This window comes from Salvelinus namaycush, chromosome 21 (assembly GCF_016432855.1).
Source record: "Salvelinus namaycush isolate Seneca chromosome 21, SaNama_1.0, whole genome shotgun sequence".
Classification (NCBI taxonomy): domain Eukaryota; kingdom Metazoa; phylum Chordata; class Actinopteri; order Salmoniformes; family Salmonidae; genus Salvelinus; species Salvelinus namaycush.
Genome location: NC_052327.1, coordinates 27311858 through 27330873, shown reverse-complemented (window position 1 = coordinate 27330873; position 19016 = coordinate 27311858). Strand labels below are relative to the sequence as shown.

Below are 19016 nucleotides of genomic sequence, written 5' to 3'. Positions count from 1 at the left end.
AAACTCAGTATACAGTGAGTACGGTATATGACTGGGTCATCTGTCAAAGAGCATTAGCTAGGCTAGAATCAGCCAGTGAATTCTTACTGGGTTATAGTGGACTTCCATCACCAGTGAGATGGTCCCTTTGGCCGGACCCCCCCAGTTCGCTTTCTTTAACCCCCGGGTGACCTGCTGTCCATTCTGAACCTGTAGCGGTGGAAAATGCATTACAATCAATAGCACCTCTCTGACCCATGACATGTTTTACGACTTGTTAATGTCAATGAATAAACTATAAGCCCATTATAAATCCAAGGATCCCCATTTTACTGTGAGTAATGGAATGGCCACTCTGCCCAGAAAGTCTGGGGCTTTGTCTCCGTCTTCACCAAAGACCGTCAGCTCCAAAACATCATGGATGTCCTTTATTGGGCTGCCAACAGATAACCAGTTAGTCCGAATCCGAAGGAATACATTCACTTGCATCAATGTATACAAAGTACACTAAAAGACCAAGTAAAAACACATGTACAATGTAAAGACTTTTTTCCACTCAGGGCTGAGTGTTTTGTAGATGGTGTGAGTCTGTAGCCTGCTGTTCCCCAGCTCCAGTACACAGAATGGATCACTTTTCCCTGCAAAGAAAGAACAAAGCTGTGTTAAAATGTGTGTGCAATTGTAGATTAACTTAGCCATAGAACTTAACCAGTTAAAACGGTAATGGTTAAAAGTGATATATCACCATTGAGATCAGTTGATGTGAGATCTGTGGCACTGACAACCTTGACTTGAAGGAAGCCAACCTCCCTCAAACTTTTGTGAGAGTTCTTCAAACTCTGCAAAAGTAAAATGATACAAACAGTCTTACTTAAATGTATTAACGCAAGCTAGTATTCCTAGAGAGCTTTTGAAATGTACTTACTTATCTACTAGTAGCACTTATATTAATTCAACCATGTAAAATGTCAAAAGTGGCATGAATAAATAGTAATATGTCACTAAACATGCTAACATATTTCTCTAGGATTTGGTCCCTCTCGTCTGGCTGTTCCAGGGGAGTTTTGTTGAGTTCGTTGATGGACACCCCACAGCAGGGGTTGAGGGTGGCCAGGAACACCAGCCTGCCCTTGTCTTCGTCCAGGACATGGGTGTAGAGCTGCTGTGTGGCTACTGGCAGCCTGGACAGGTCCACCTCAAACCTAGATAATGATGGGATCAGTCTTCAATATCACTACTTAATAAGAATCAAATTAAAATCAAATCAAATGTATTCATAAAGGCCTTTTAAGAGCAGCAGATGGGACAAAGTGCTTATACAGAAACCCAGCCTAAAACCCCAAACAGCAAGCAATGCATATGTCTATTTGAAAGAACAGCAGTCGTACCACAAAAACAACACTATCAGAATAAAGCAAATCAATACTCACATTCCCCAGGATTCCTCGCTCTTCCTGCCTCTCTTAGCAAACACCTCCACCTGCAGTGGCTCCAGACAGTCCTCATACTTGTTGAAGTCAAACCTCTCCCTCCACTGAGGGTTGGCTTGAACGCACAGGTTCTGGGGGAGAGAGAAAGAGCAGAGTGCTGATACAGTACTGTAGCGTGGGTGGGCACTGGCACAATCACACACAGAGCCTGGTGTGGAGCAGTGTCAGGTTTAATGCAGTGTCACAGTGAGCAGAGACTACATGACAGGTGGATTAAGTCTTCATTCAGTGCTACCAGGAAGGGGCAGAGGAGGGTTTTTTGTGTGAGCGCACCTCAGCCTCCTCTCTGGGATCGTAAACACTGACAGCATCCAATTAGAATTAGCTTTGTTCAACAAACAAGCTGAAACGAAACCAGAGAGGTTTACAGAGAAATGACATGGAAACACAAGACGGGCGCACTGCGGAATCATCAGGGGGGAGGCCAACAAGTAGCGGTAGATGAGCAGGGCATGCTGGGTATGCAAATCAAGTAAAGCATAGTGAAGCCCTCCACCTGAAGGAGAGCATAGTGGGGAGATTGTACAGTGGCAGAGATGCCCAGTCTAATGAGCTGCTCTGCCATGCCCCAGTGAGCCAAGGTGGAGGTGAGCCACTGACAGGCACCTGCTGCGAGTAAGGGAGGGAGAGAAGGAGAGAGAGGGAGAGACAGAGAATGAGAGAAAGTGGGTGGTGAAAGGCCGGTGGAAAGCATGTGCAAAGGGTAGGGGAAGAGAAAAGAGGAAGGGAGGAGGCAAAAAACCCCAAGGAGAAATAGATTGAGAAAGAAGCTCACCTTGCTCTTGTACTTCTGCTCTCCCAGTCTGTAGCGCACATAGATGTCCCCCTGGACATTTTCAGGCATGTCCTGTCCCTCTACCAGGGTGATACCAAACACTCCACTCCACAGCTGGCTGTTCTTGGTGGCCTCAGCCGAGCGCTGGGTCTGGGCTTTATCTTGGGGCTGGGTTTGGTCCCCCTTTTGGTTCTGGCCTCCCTAAGAGACACAAACATGGACACACAGCTGCATTAGGACACCCTCCATGACAGAACTCTCTGAGTGGCTACCCCACTTCATTCACCTGCCCCTCAAATCTGGCACCTCATTACATATATAGATTGCATGAAAGTACTGTAGGACTCCGCTAGGCTCCAGACCCTCTCTGTTTGAGAACATTAGCCCATCTCCAGTGACAGCAGCAGAGCCACACCAGCGAGGAGAGGTGCGGTTCCTGGAGAGAGGGAATGTCAGTGAGCAGAGCACAGCAGCCAGATGTCCCTGGCTGTGACAGTCCCACTCATCACAGACCCAGAGACAGAGTGGGGGGAGGCAGGACACTTGGCATACTGCACAGGAGACAGCAGGCAGCAGTGAGTAATGATGCAATCCAACCACACAACCCTCTCATCAGCAAATTATGCATGGGTGTACATACAGTCTGGAAATGATATATACAGCATTGTACACATTGGTCTATTCTTCACTAAATCCCAAACCAAAATGTTGACTGTCTTCAGTGATATCTCTTATCTCAATTGTCCAATCCAATTTCTAAAATCAACTATTAGGGTGTTAAATGTCCAGGATGTCAAAACACTGAGATGATCACCAAATGATCCAATAGTCCTGCCGTGACACAGTGGGAAACAGAGGAGGAGAAACAGGCCTTGATGTGTCCCTGTGTTAAAGTTCCCTTGAGCCTGTGCAGTGATAGGCCGTCTCTTTCAAAACAAACAGCAGAGAGAGAGAGAGGTTGTGTGGGCTGACTAATTAAAGAACAGGGCTATAATCTGCTCTGACCTCTTTGATACTCTGTCTCCCTCTGCTGCCTTGGCCGGCACAGCTTCAAACGGCTCCCCTGCCACCCCGTCCCTCCCATCTCCTCTCCCCTTTTCTCCAGTGTCACCGCCCACACCGCAGCCCAGGGCCCAGGCCGCTGGGGATCAGAGCCTGTACGTCGGTCTCAGGGACCTGCATTAACATGGAATACCACGGCACAGCGCTGCTCGGCCCTATAAATACCTCTGCTCTGCTCTCTACAGAGGAGGAATACAGAGGAGTGGAGGATCGACATAAAGCAGGGCCTGGCCAAGTCATCCCAAGTGTTTATCTTGGACACAGTTCTATCTCAGCGGCCAATAAAACAATTCCACTTAACTGTAAGTGGCCCCTAAAGAGAGTCTATTCCTGGTCCTAAAAGGGGTATGCGATTGCTTCCATATGGTGGGACAGCATGGGGACGAGCAGGATGAGCTCAAACCTAGGTCCATTTGGCTGGTACCTCGGCTCTGTCCATCCACAGCTGTGATATTACATCCTAACATCTGGGTTATTGCCCGCTATGCCTGGGAATTATCAACCTCGCGAATCTTCGGCATCCCACACTGGCAATGTGCCTCGAACATCAGAGCAGGCCCCCCCTCTCTCCCACACGGCCTCCTCCAGACAGAAACACTATCAAGCAAAGCACAGAAACAGAGTTTTACTGGGGCAGTTGCCATTCACTGCATCTGTGGTAGTTGTCTCTGTGGTAGTGTTGAGAGTGAACAGGAGTGGGGAGTAGCAGTGGGAGATGAAGAATGACTAGGAGCTTAGTGCTCAGTCCCGGCCACCAGATAGGTGTCAAATGGAACAGTAATTTAGAGAAATATCATCTTTGCTAAAAATATGGATTCAAACATCACATTAACATTGTCATACGGCCACCGAAATGTCTTGGTACCGCCATCTGCCTCTGCTAAATGACAGGATAAATTTGCACCACGATTTGATGAACATTTTCACATTGTCTTTCTATCTGCCCATTTATCCATCTGCAGAGCATACAGTGACTATGTGAATTGTGTTATATTTCTTACCTGTTTAACACCAAACTCAGATTCAGAGAGAGATGAAACAGTGGCAGATGAAGTGACTGGATAGGTGTGAGAATAAACCCACAAGCACCATAATGAGAAGAGCACCAGTCCAAAACACAATAACACTAACTGCATCCAATTTCAGCCTTCATCACAATGCTTCAAATGAGAGAACTGTATTACGGGCTGTATATTAAACCCAAAAAGGCTCTACTCCAAACTGTGCTTAGTCAACATGTAAATATGATGTTATCATGTTTAGATCATTTCTAATGCATGGTTTAGTCTGACACTTGACTCTACACAATTCCAAATAGAAAATGCAACTTGTCATTATGAAACCATGTGTACGAAATACATTATTCAAGGTTGAAAATGCATGCACAAAAACCAAAATCCTGGGACTATACTTCGCTCTTTGTTATGATCGTCATATATAATACAGTGATCTACTGCCACCTGCTGCTGGATATCAGGCACAATCTCAGCCATATTTGGATTTCTCTGACTAAAGTAATGGTTATACTGTTAGTAAGTCTAGTACTGTATGTCTATTCTAGCAATAGACATTGGCATATACTGACATTGAACAGATTTTAGAATTAGATGTACACAACAAAATTATGCAAGTAGAAAGGAGACCAGTGGAAAATAGAACATTCTAAATCCTACCCTCTTTTTCTGGTGCCATTTCTGTAAACGAGAAGAAAAAAAATCAGGAAATTTTGAAAATATAGTGATTGAAAATATTGACGTTGAAAATTAGAGATGTAACATTAGACTCCAATCAAATGAGGCTTACACGTTTTTTGATAGTAGCGTCTCTAAAAGTGAGGCATGTGTCCATGACGATGACCCCCATGTCATCCTCCAGACTGTTGGGGTCCTCTAGACTCAACACCATCTCACCGGTCCTGGACAGAGAGAGACAGAGACGTACTGCAGTTTACTAGATAATACACTGAGTGATTAGCAGAGCATGTGTATTACTCACTTGTCTAATTCAAGGTTTTTGATGACAATCGTGCTGGAACCCATGAAGTCATCAGTGGTTAGGTCCTTATCATAGACCTGCAACAGTTAGAAACACCATATTCAATATAAAAACTGTATGTCAATCAGGTTTGGCACAATGAACTGTTATTGCATGCCAGTTTTATATCCTTTGCAGGCCATAGTTATGACATGATTAGAGTGTCAATCTGTCACTTTTATGGCAATATAAGTACATTGTCGTTCATTTGTAGGTGTTACTTAGACAACCTAAGTTAAAACAACTCACCCTCACGTCAACAACCTGCTCTCGATCCTGCAGGGGGAAGGAGAAGGACTCGCTCCATTTTGGATTTAGGTTCTTATACACAACTTTGCTTTTGTAAATCGTCTTCCCTTCCAGTTTGAACTTGACATAAGGATCACTTGTACCTAGAGATTCAAAAACAAAACGGAATGTTCAGAAAATAGCAGATAAAAGCATTACCAGATTATCAACACAATCAATCATGATATGAGACAAATTCGTACTTGCAAAGGGGTGTCATTTATACAACAATTGTATATATTTTTTTAAACGTACAAAATGTAATATATATGACACAGGAAACAAGTCAGATCCGCACAAATTAGAACACACACACCTTCCCTCCCAGCTAGATATATCAAAGAGCTTTGTGAAGGACTGAGATATGCAGGGATGAGGTACACCGCACATGTATTTATGAAAACAGAGGGATGTATCTGTTTAATTGTGAAAGAGAAGAAAGTCTCGCCAGCATGAAGCAACCAGCAAATAAAGTCCTGAAACCAGGAGCAACCAGTGTTAATCTCACAAGCCTGTTAAGTAAGTCGGCCTGGTGGTGGGATGGGGGGACGGGGCGTCTTTGTCTCAGCCATGGTATGAAGATTGCCTGAAAAATGAAAGCCAGTCCCATGCCTTCATTTGTATGGAGAAATGAAAGGGTGCTTGAGAAAACCTGCAGGGAGGCTTGAATCACATGACAAAGGCCCTGTGGGGATGGGCTGTCAGGCCTGTCAGCTCCCCACTCCAAATGAACATCTCCCAAAGGCAGGCAGGACCCACAGCAGCTCCGCCCTGCCAGTCTGACAGGAAAACCTCCAGGCAACTTGACAGGAGGAGAATGTGGCAGCCAGTGAGGAGAAAAGCTCTGGCGTGACAGAACGGTGACCATTGAAATTAACCGCGAAAAAAGGGGAGAACAAAAAAAGAGAAGTGGGGGCTGGTGGCGAGGGTCCTTTCAGAATATGTAATGACAGTGGATGGTGTTGGTGGGTCTCAGGCACCGTGTTGATTGTAGGGCAAACAGTGGAGAGGCAGGGGGCGTGTGGGGATTGCATCATCATCATGGTGCCATCCTGTCAGGAAAAGTAAGGTCTCAACTAGCAGGGAGCTGTGGCCCGAGACGACAAGGTTAGTGAAGCCACAGCGACAGTTACATAAGAAACCTTAGCACAAGCTGAGGGTTACATAGAGAAAATAATATAGCCTACATATGGCAGCAGCGGTCAGTCAGGCAAAGAGGTGGAACTTAAGATTGCAGACAAAAAACATGTTTGATTGAATTTCAGCCAAAAACCTCCAACTGATATGTTCATAAAATAAAATAAACAATATGTTCCAGAGATGTTTGGCTTTCAATAGCAGCGGAGAAATTAATAAAGTCCATGTTGTGTCTTTCAAACAGCAATTCAGTTTATGGACAGTTGAGGTCGCTGCTTCCCCAAACTAATTGCATTGCATCCCTACAAGCCCACAATGACAGTGGGCAGATGACTGAGGAAATGAACAATTGAGGTATGCATATGAGAAATATTTTAGTTGTATTTTGAAGGGGAGACTACATCATATTCAGTAAATATTAAATATAACAATCAATCATTTTGGGGATACAAACCCCAAACAGTCAGTAGTATTCCACAAGCCTTCGGTATCTTATCTGCTGTATATAATGGAATGCCATGCACTGGGTGTACAAAACATTAGGAACACCGTCCTAATATTGAGTTGCACCCCCTTTTGCTCTCAGAACAGCCTCAGTTCGTTGGGGTTTGGACTCTACAAGGTGTCGAAAGCGTTCCACAGGGATGCTGGCCCATGTTGACTCCAATGCCTCCCACAGTTGTCTCAAGTTGGCTACACTGATTGAAATGGATTTAACAAGTGACATCAATAAGGGATCATAGCTTTCACCTGGATTCACCTGGTCAGTCTATGTCATGGAAAGAGCAGGTGATCCTAATGTTTTTTATAAACTGGGTGGTTCGAGCCCTGAATGCTGATTGGCTGACAGCCATGGTATATCCGGCAGGTAGCTTAGTGGTTAGAGCGTTGGACTAGTAACTGAAAGGATGCAAGATCGAATCCCCGAGCTGACAAGGTAAAAATATGTCGTTCTACCCCTGAACAAGGAAGTAAACTCACTGTTCCTAGGCCGTCATTGAAAATAAGAATTTGTACTTAACTGACTTGCCTAGTTAAATAAAGGTTAAAAAAATAATGTAATCAGACCGTATACCACGGGTTTGACAAAACATGTATTTTTACTGCTCTAAGTAAGTTGGTAACCAGTTTATAATAGCAATAAGGCACCTCGGGGGTTTGTGGTATTTGGCCAAAATACCACGGCTAAGGGCTGTGTCCAGGCACTCTGCGCTGTCTTGTGCATAAGAACAGCCCTTAGCCGTGGTACATTAGCAATATATCACACCCCCTCGTACCTTATTGCTTAAGTATACTCAGTATATGACATGCCAACATATCAACATCTACTGTCCTATACAGACCAAAATAATAAGTATGACATAAGTTAACATAAACATTTACAACCATTGTGATTTAAGATTAGGGATTTCCTTCAATGTGTTCAGAACACTATGAGTTAGAGCAGAAAGGTCCAAACTTCCTAGGATGTATTTTAGCAAACCTCCAGCAGGTGGCAGCTTGTCATTTGTGGTGGGAAAATGTTATTTAACAGCAACAGTGAAACATTGCATGAACTCTCCAACTGACAAAAAAATGTTGTGTCTAAATTTGCATTGGTTATGAAAACCATACCACATAATTTGTTTCTCCACACATGTTGTTAACAAAGAAACAGCCAGAGTGCATCGCATCTATTCAACACACCACTGAGAATACTATGGTGGAGCCTGGCTGGCAAAACACACTTCTGCACTATACGAGTTATCCATCTTTTTCAAAGTGATAGAAATATACATCTAAGATATACCAACCCCATGTAACCTTCTCTGTAGTGTAACTGCTCAGATGGAGTTGGGCAAGGTGTGCTTCCTTAAGGGAAGGTTCCTGGGTGTGTTTTGGCGTCAGAGTCTGGTCTGACTGGAATCACTATCAAAAATACATTCCACACAGTTAGGGGCCCTTTGTAATGTATGTGCTTCAACTAAAAATACTTTCTTGATGACATGTTCAAAATCAAGATCAACAAAGTAAATATGATGAATTGCTTTGTCATCATCCTACTCACGGCATAAGGGACACCTTCTCAAGTTGAAAGTATGTATCTATCAATATACCCAGCATGCATCAGACTTTACATTCATCCATATGTAGACCTCCAGAAGTACCAGGTTCTTTTCGTCCACGTACCATTGCGGTCTCTGATGACCAGGTTCCTGCCCTCCTTCAGGTTGACGGTGAGGAGGTACTTCTGGATAGGACCAGGTGGGCCCCTTGCTGCCATAGCCTGTCAAGGAAAGGAATCACATTAATACGATGCTTTATAGTCTAAAGTCTTAGTGTTGTCCATTATCGTTGACACGGTCAGGACATCCAAGTCCAGTACTCACATTGTTGCCTGCTTGACCCTGCAAGGGCTGGGCATAGAAGTCATTGTGCTCATTGGGTAACTAAGGGAGAAAAAATGTAAGCTTATCAAAAAGACATCTACAAAGTATGGAACAAATGTAGATGTTATCATGTTCAGTCATGTTGTTTACCACTATTTAACCTCAGGTACTATAATTGTACCGGCAACCAGTAAGGCAGGTTTGTAGCCTCAACCATGTCTGGCCTTGTAATAAGACAGATCTACATTTAATACAATGGAAGTGACTTCAGGTCGAAATAATGTTTCTTCTGCTCAGCATATACATTATATGAGTATAGGGATTGCTATCTGCAATGGGATTTCTGACAAAGAACCACTGAAGCGTTGTCTTAAAGATAGAATCTTATTTTAAACAATAACAAAGCGGCCACCCGCCTCTGTTTCGTAACCACTCTCTATGGATACAAGGACTGACCGTCCATGAAATCAAAATTAGAATTATAGTTTTAACCATGTTTTTAAGCTACTGTATACCGTGTTTAATCGAGTACTCAAACGGAAGTCAAAACTCGATCTTTAACCAGAGATTCATTTTTTTCTAATACTGTAAAACTGTCTGATTTATTTCATAACTCTGGTCAAAATTGAAAACAGGGCGACAGGTAGCCTAGCGGTTAAGAGCGTTGGACCAGCTCAAGCTCTCCTATCACTGCACAACTAGCTCCATGAGTAGGGCCCTGTGTTTTGGTTAATCATGTTGCATGACCTGGATTTTTGTCGTTATTTAAAGCTTTTCATCAAACTGTCCGATTTCCTTTTCATGTCAGATGGGTCAGCGCCATCATCATTTTGGGTTGAATTCTAATTTCTGGAAATGGCTAAAAATAAAGGTTCAAATCCAGATCGTTTGACATGATTAACCAAAACACATGTCCATATCCATGAGAAATCATATGCTTATCACGTACAAAGAAACATTCTCAGAGGGGGACAAGCAGCAACAATCTCGTATTACATATTTTGCCACTGCAAAGCACTGCTGTGACCCTGCCTGAGCCAAGCAGGTGACACAGCTCATTACGGTTTTGATTAATGATTCTCAACTGGCACTTGTGTTTTATTGACTGAATATACACTGAACAAAAATATGAACGCAACATGTAAAGTGTTGGTCCCATGTTTCATGAGCTGAAATAAAAGATTACAGAAATGTTCCATATGCACAAAAAGCTTATTTCTCTCAAATGTTGGGCACAAATTTGTTAACGTCCCTGTTAGTGAGCATCTCCTTTGCCAAGATAATCCAGCCACCTGACAGGTGTGGCATATCAAGAAGTTGATTAAACAGCATGATCATTACACAGGTGCATCTTGTGCAGGGGACAATAAAAAGCCACTCTAAAATGTGAAGTTTTGTCACTCAACACAATGCCACAGATGTCTCAAATTTTGAGGGAGCGTGCAATTGGCATTCTGACTGTAGGAATGTCCACCAGAGCTGTTGCCAGATAATTTAATTTTAATTTCTCTACCATAAGCCGCCTCCAACGTAGTTTTATAGTAACATATCCAACTGGCCTCACAACCGCAGACCATGTGTATGGCGTTGTGTGGGCGAGAGGTTTACTGATGTCAACATTGTAAACAGAGAGCCTCTTGGTGGTGGGGTTATGGTATGGGCAGGCATAAGCTACAGATAACAAACACAATTGCATTTTATTGATGGCAATTTGAATGCACAGAGATACCGTGACGAGATCCTGAGGCCCATTGTCGTGCCATTCATCCGACGCCATCACCTCATGTTTCAGCATGATAACGCACAGCCCCAATTCGCAAGGATCTGTAGACAATTCCTGGAAGCTGAAAATGTCCCAGTTCTTCCATGGCCTGGATACTCATTAGACATGTCACCCATTGAGCATGTTTGGGATGCTCTGGATCGACGTGTACGACAGCGTGTTCCAGTTCCCGCCAATATCCAGCAACTTCGCACAGCCATTGAAGAGGAGTGGGACAACATTCCACAGGCCACAATCAACAGTCTAATCAACTCTATGCGAAGGAGATGTGTTGCGCTGCATGAGGCAAATGGTAACCAGATACTAACTGGTTTTCTGATCCACGCCCATCTGTGACCAACAGATTCCTATCTGTATTCCCAGTCATGTGAAATCCATATATTAGGGACTAATGAATGTATTGACTGATTTCCTTATTATTAACTGTAACTCAGTAAAATCTTTGACATTGTTGCATGTTGCGTTTATATTTTTGTTCAGTATATATGGGGAAATTTGATTTCAGTTGATATTTAATTACTTAACTTACCTTTACATAGTCCTTTTGATTCCTAACATACCACTGCCGATGTTGCTTCCTTTTTGAAGATTGTGTTGAAAGATTTGATATTATGGTTTCAATAAATTAATCTTAAATGGCAATATTTTTTTCAGCGATTTTATATATATATATATATATATATATATATATATATATATATATATATATATATATGAGGCAATTTAGCAATTAGGATGTGTTATCTGTAATGGTTATGATCAATTAGGCATTGTTCCGCACTGTTGGCATATAGATAAATGCAACAACAACAGAAATCCAGTGCGGGCCTTGTGTTCCAATTATTATATAATTTTTTTCAATCGAGTACTCTAAAAAAAATCCTGCAAGTACTCAGATAATCAAAACATTTAAAATGCCCATTCCTATCACATTTACATTGTTTACAAACATTGAGAGTAAAACAACTTCATATTTTGGGTTCTGATGAGGTATGATAGTTGAACTAAGCTCATAAGGAATTTCTAAGTTATATTCTTCAAAAATCAATGGGTATATATCATTAATTTAGTCCAAAAATGGATGTAGCAATTAGGGTTTCTAGCTTTAAGCACAATCCATGACTTTAAAGTGTATCTATTGTAGCTGATCTGGAGACTGATCATAGAAAACTTCTAGGCATAGAGTCAGCATAACAGCTCAAGGGTGTGAAAACCCAGACCACAGTATTTGAATATGAAAAGAGAGCTTGCAAATGCTAATAAGAACATAGTGACAATGCACTGCTTTAACACACTGTACTGTGTCTTGGTCATTAAACTATCCTCCTGTATTACTGTCACATAGAAACATGTATTTTCTATCAAAACGTGTGTGAAATCTGTCAGTCCGCATTTAGACTTTACACTGTATGCAGTAGGTCTATAACTATATCTGTGGAGGGTATTGTAAAGTACAAGGTTAGTATGGTATCTGACCTCAATGTCTTCCTGGGGCTCCCTGCAGAAGATGTCTCTGATGTTAGTCGAGAGGGAGGGCTCCCTCATATCCAGGTCCTCAGAGTCAGTGGGCCAGAACGAGTAGGCTTGTTCCTCGAACGGGGTTCCACACACAGAACCGTCCCCACTGTCCGCAGGGGTGCCCATCCTGTCCGGGGTGCCCATTCTGTCTGCCCTGTCCACTGGCAGAGACCATCTATCTGGAGGGATGTTCAGTCTGTCAAGTGGATTTGTAGGAACAGACCATCTAACTTCTGCTGGTTGTTTCCCTCGCTCCCTGGAAGCAGCCAGTCTCTCTGTAACCAGGTTTGTTTGGTCGGAGAGAGAAGAAGCAGATCTTTCAGCAGATGCACTCACTCTGTCGCTAAAAGTGACCACTCTGCCTTTAGAGATTAACAATCTTTCTGTAGAAACATTCATTCTCTCTACTGAAGAAGTCAATTTTGGTGTGGGCACAGGAATATGTGGAGCATTTGATCTCGGGGTAGGTGGCTTCCCTCTGTCCACTGCTGTTCGTACTCTGTCTGCTGAAGAAGAAGAAGCAGAAGAAGTAGATCTCTCTGCAGGTGTGTTCCGTTTGTTTAATGGCGTGTGGATTCCGCCCATAAAGGTTGCCATGTCCTCCTCTTCAGATTCTTCATAGAGAGTTTGTGTCTCCACAGGTGCAATCCTTCTAGATCCAGATACATTCATGTTATCTATGAAAGTCAAATCATATACAGTCTTTCTACCTGAGGGGCCTGCATCAGTTGCAGTCAGCCTGTCAGTGGATAGAGGGACTGAGTTAACAGAGGCGTTATCACCGGAGCCTGAGGAGCTGTCAAAGAAGATGGCGTCTGGGGCTGTGCAGAAGGTACTGTCTGTGGGAGAGGGTTCAGCCTGAACAAACCTCAGGTCCGGCACTGATATACTGCGCCTGTATTGCAGGGGCTTGGGCTTCTTCTTCTCCAGTTTCCCTGGGGTCTTCTTCTTCTTTATGTTGTTGAACTGGTTCTTGGTCTTCTCACGCAGGTTCTCCCACACAGTCTTCTTCTTTGCGTCCATGCTGAGTGGTGCAGGCAGCAGACCACACCTTTTCACACAGAGACTGCAACAAGATGAAGTAGTATCAGCATTATTGTTTAAGTAGTACTGTCTACTGAACTCTTACAAAAAAAAAGCTTCAGGCCTGACAAACATGATTCCACAATTGTTTTGGTTCTTATTATAGGAGTGGCATTCAGGGACGCTTTTGGGCGCAAACTCTGAATCTATATTGGCACAATGCCCTGAGTGATACTGTAATGATACAATGATACTTGCCAAGCTTTTGGTACACAAATCACATTGTTATTCAATTTACTATAGGAACTGCCGTTTACTCGTATCCGTTCACTACTCACTCCTACTGATGACATGGGGTAAAAAAAAAGCCACAGAGCCAAAAAAATACATCCACAATATTAGGTGTAGCATCTTGTTACGGTAGAGAGAAAGATGAGTTTGTTTAGATAATACTAGGCCTAGATAATACTAGGCCCAGTGCAGTCAAAAACATGATTTTCCTGTATTTTATATACATTTCCACACTATGATGTTGGAATTTAAAAAAGTATATGTATATTTCACCTTTATTTAACCAGGTAGGCCAGTTGAGAACAAGTTCTCATTTACAACTGTGACCTGGCCAAGATAAAGCAAAGCAGTGCGACAAAAACAACAACACAGAGTTACACATAAACAAACGTACGGAATAATACTGTGAAATGTTGAAAATTATGATAATTTAAGTGTAAGAGTGCTCTTTGCTAAGAAACTATTTGTTTCTTTTTCACAATTTTCAATGAAAACAATCACAGTAAGGTATTTAAATTGTTACCCATAAATTTGATATTGAGATAAAAACAGCTTCATTGGACCTTTAAGATTAAGAAATTCAATGCCAATAAGAGACATCCAAATAGGCCATTTATAATCTGACCTCATCCCTCTCCTCTCCCCCTCTCACTGTCTCAAAAACAAATGTTCTTTACCTGGGCCTAGGCAATATCACCACAATCTATGAGAGGCCCACATCAGACATAGAAAACTAAAATCATTGTAAGCCTATTCTATAGAGATTGGTTAACAAACTATCATAATATAACAGCCTCGGAATTTGGATAATTAAATATGATGAAACAGCCACATACTTGCTTAGACAGTTTCAACGCCGCTCCACAACCTTACAAAGAGGAAATAGAAATATGTTCCAAGTCTGTTCCAAGTCTGTTGTCTCAGGAAACTTCCAGAGAGCTAGTCAGTGGACTGCCCTCAGACAATAGTATGGTGAAAATGAGGAAGTCCCTTTCAAATGAACTTAAAAATACATGCTCTTGCTTCTAGACAGGTTTGATGATTGGGTGGAGAGCAACAGCAGGGCCAAACAGGCCACACCAGTCCCACCAGGTGAGTTTCATTACTTAGTGATATTTTCTGTCCACTAATAGCAGGTTGAAGAGGTGGATTATAGCACAATGTATACCTTTACTGTACTTAGCATATTATTTAGAAAAGTCAGGGAAATCCTCAAGTTATGGAAGTGCTTCATAACAAAGGAACAGAGTAGGTAACCTTGATAATGCTCCCAAAAAATACTAACTAGCTGCTGACAGACGGGAAAGCCTTGCTTGTTCAGATTGTTGGTTTGTTTGTTTGTTTACATTGTGTTTGTTTTATCATGAATAGTCATATTTTCAAGTTTGCTGTTGTTCATAAGTATTACAAGAAACAACGTGCATATTTATTTTATTAGTCAAACAATCCCAGATGATGGATTCTGAGGCATGGAGTCTGAGGCATAGTAAAGAATGTAGGCTGTGTTAACTCATGACTGATCTCCAGCTCTTACATCCAATCACTGCATCACTTGTCTATAGAGAACATAGCCAGGCTACGTTTCTTTAATTAATCTCTAGTTATTTACAGTGCGACATGGTTTAGCCTAAGCTCATCAAAAGTGAGCATTTATGTTTGCTGAGAATCAACAATAGCTTTCTGTCCACACATGGATGCTAATACAACAGGCCTAGCAATGTTCACACACTGATTTTCTATGCAGCACAGAGGTGACTCTGTGACAACAGACGCGTTGGGAGTCTGGACCAAGCCTTGTTCAATATTTGCTAATGTCTTAAAGAGCTCAGGCACACATGAAAGAAGCCCCAACTTGGCAACCAGTTAAAAGGGAGGAGTGGGGACCCAGAGAGGGCAAGCCCCTGTGGCAGGTGGCCTGTCGCCCTCCTTCTCAAACAGTCCAAAACCCTGCAAGGTTACTTTACACATGCACACTGGACTAATTCCAGCACCATGCACAGCTGGCCCATAATACTGAACCTCAAAAACATGTCCTCAAAGCACATGCAAGCTGTTAGCTACAGATTTGTAACGGGCTAATGCAATTTTCCATTACCCGTTACAGGATAGGTACTTTTTGCATAGCACAGAGAAATTTTGGCCAACATCTTCGTTCTCGATTCGGCCAAACATCTAAAATTGTTTTAAGATGGTCATACAATGAATCATTTAGCTGTTTGATTTTGAATTTTAGGACTCCTTTAGGTATCTTTTTTGTCAATAAAAAATGTATATAATAAAATATTGAATTTGGCCTTTACTACTATAGCCCATAGAAACACATTGAATAACACATTCAGAAATGGCAACAAAAAAAAAGTCAAAAAACCTATCATAAGGAATAAGGTTTTGAAGTGTCTGTCCTATATCTAGGAGAAATAAGAAATCATATATATATATTATTTTTTTTTACACATATATAACTCCTTTTTTGGGTTGGCACAAAACTATCTCCATACTTCCATAATTGTTTTACGGTTACCTTAGGCGGTCCTAGAGCAAAACGGAGAACACCATCATCTTCGTGAGAATCTCCCCTTTCCACAGTGTAGCCCAAACGGTTTGGACGCTACAAACAGAAGTTGGCACATCGACGGTACCAACTTCAGACCACTGGGGCTTGTGGGGGTCGTAGAGCAAAAAGGAGACCACCATCATGTTCATTTTACCACAGAGTGGTTTGTAGGCCATACATTTTGGACGGTACAGACGTTTTCTTTGAGAAGACCAATTTTCGGGATGTCTCATGGTCTGACAAACACTGTTGTAGCTTGGCCACCTTCCACTGCTAATGCGGAAGGCTGCCATAGGCTGATGCTGTGGATTGAGACGCAGCCCATGGCAAAAAATATATCTCTAGTTTAAATTGATGGATTTTGATTGGATTTTTTTTTATTATGTTACTTAGATTGACACACCAGTTCATGAATATACTCTAGGGGGTTTAAATAGCCAAGATGGCGGTGTACACATTGTTGGATTACTTAATGGAGAAAAATATGTCATTATTTTAATAACAGAGCATTTTCTAAATTCAATAGAACCACTTGCAACTGGACACGGACATTTTAGATGTTTGGCCGAATCGAGAACAAAGATAATATCGGCAAGTTAATGTTGGTCTCTGTGCTACACCAAAAGTACCTATCCTGTAACGGGTAATGAAGAATCGCATTAGCCTGTTACAAATCTGTAGCTCAAAAGCTGTCAGAGGACAGAGATTTGTAGATCCTAGCCTGTGATCATGACTCTCAGTTCCCTTACATTACACATAAGAGTCATTGAACGAAGGCATCTTATGTACAGGGGAGTTTTGTTAAGAGGCCAGACGCTCGGTCTAAACATTAACACGCATCGCTTGCGGTACGGTTTTGGAAGCATAAGGACCTTGTCTTTTATCAGCAAGAAACATACAAATAAAAATAGATGTTAAATTGATACACACCTTTATGAGGTTACGGTAAGTTAGCCAGATCTCCATGTTACAGCGCGTGTTTACGGAAGACAGACGGGCCACCTGTGCTAATTAGCTATCTAGCATGCTCCGAACACCTGTGTGTAACAGAAGAAACATGTTGTCACTGAAAAATACTGTAGGCTGCAACTGTGATAAAGCTAGTTAAAACAGTGTACAGTAAGTGTGTATTTTGCATTTGGGCTTTATGTTTCTAGAACTGCTTCGCAAACATTTAGATGGAGTATTTGGCTGGCCTCTGAAAATAACATAATATCCTTGTACCTTATTAAGGAATAAGGGTACAGTAACATTAGGCTCCTTAAGAGTACATCTTGGGCTATGTAGACCCCTGAAAGATAGACAGTAACACGGCGCTTTCAAGTGGCGTTGGTCCATTCAAGGGGATAAAATGCCCTCATTGGAGTTTCTTTCTGCATTGCCATAGATCTATTGGAAAGTGAAGTTGCTGCTAATATTTGTATCTGCAAGCTCTCATTCCACCTTGGCAAATCCATAGGGTCAAGGATAGGCCGACTGCTTGTTTGTGCAGGCTATAACACTGCTCACATGCATGAGATGGAATGAGGCATTAATCATATAAAAAAGATGATCACAGTTGTTCTGGCTAAATCTAAATTATTCAAGACCCCAGGCAGTATTCCATTTTAATAGTTTCAGAACAAACTGTTATTAATAATTTGTAAATGCATTATAAACCATTAATGAATGGGTTATAACAAATTGGTCAATATAGTGTGATAGCCAGTCAGTGCTTGCCAAATAGTGAGCCACTATTTACCTCCAGCAATTAACCATTTTAAAGGCACTTACAAATTAGCATAATATTGAACGCTTATGTATCATCATGCAACGTTATTTTCAATGGCTGCACAGTTAAACAATAGTTATTTTCTCACTTTGGATGTGATGCATTGTTGCTCTGTCCCAGAAATGGTCGGTTTTCAGACCAATGGTCAACTCCCATGATGTGTCTTGCCCCATGTTTGAAACCCTGATGATACATTTGTACACTGATTTATTCCAGGAATGAAGGACTCGTCTGAAGAACTCAATCCATATTATTAGTGTGGTTCGCTGGGTTCTAAGAAATGTCCACGATTTTGTGAAATCTGCCCATCTGTGAAACGCGCTTGAAATACACACGACCTGGAACATTCCCAGAATGTTCACGTGACAGTGTGTCGTGAAGAATCAGGATGGACATTGCTATGAAAAGTGTGCAAGCGCCAGACAGAAGAGACTGAGCGAAATAAACGTTGTTCACAAGGTACAGATGTTGACAGAGGCGAGAGGGTAAATTCTCGAAACAATTTGTTTCACCTTCGGATACAGAGTTCTGCTGGAGGATTTAGCACTCTGTCAAATAGCTAAGTTGCTAGCTAGCTAACGTTTGCTAGTCCCCCTTCCTACCTACTAGGACACGTTAGCTAGCTAGCATTAGGTAAAGCCTAAAATGTATTTTTGAATATAGAAATGATGCTAGACGATTTAGCACTAGTTCATATTTAGCATGATATAGTTAGCTAGTGTGATGGCTAGTTAGCTTTGCTAGCTAGCTAACGTTAGGTGCCAGCTAGAAAGCCAACATCAACATGACAGAATTTCCATGTGTTTAGCTGGCGTTTTTGGATTAGTACGCTAGCTAGCTAGTTATCTAACCTTTAAACTCAGGTAGCTTTGTCTAGGTAGGTAGCTGACAAGTTACCTAGTTAGCATCCTTTGTCAGCAAACTAGTGGTTCCATTTTTAAG

At 42.0% G+C, this 19016-nt stretch overlaps 1 protein-coding gene across 1 annotated transcript in view; it reads right to left on the bottom strand.

Annotated features, from left to right (window-relative positions):
• The window catches only part of LOC120066262 (multiple C2 and transmembrane domain-containing protein 2-like), a 49661-nt gene extending 31099 nt beyond the window's left edge, over window positions 1-18562 (bottom strand). The window contains exons 1-16 of the mRNA XM_039017512.1: window positions 18163-18562; window positions 17234-17340; window positions 12394-13501; window positions 9135-9194; window positions 8935-9031; window positions 5590-5732; window positions 5302-5378; window positions 5110-5221; window positions 4980-5000; window positions 2245-2445; window positions 1410-1540; window positions 995-1181; window positions 725-818; window positions 515-617; window positions 313-415; window positions 88-189 (exon numbers count right to left, since the gene is read on the bottom strand). Coding sequence (XP_038873440.1) covers window positions 88-189; window positions 313-415; window positions 515-617; window positions 725-818; window positions 995-1181; window positions 1410-1540; window positions 2245-2445; window positions 4980-5000; window positions 5110-5221; window positions 5302-5378; window positions 5590-5732; window positions 8935-9031; window positions 9135-9194; window positions 12394-13458 — 2496 coding nt within the window. The 5' untranslated portion in view covers window positions 13459-13501; window positions 17234-17340; window positions 18163-18562. The remainder of the gene's footprint in view (window positions 1-87; window positions 190-312; window positions 416-514; window positions 618-724; window positions 819-994; window positions 1182-1409; window positions 1541-2244; window positions 2446-4979; window positions 5001-5109; window positions 5222-5301; window positions 5379-5589; window positions 5733-8934; window positions 9032-9134; window positions 9195-12393; window positions 13502-17233; window positions 17341-18162) is intronic.
• Window positions 18563-19016: the final 454 nt, after the last annotated feature.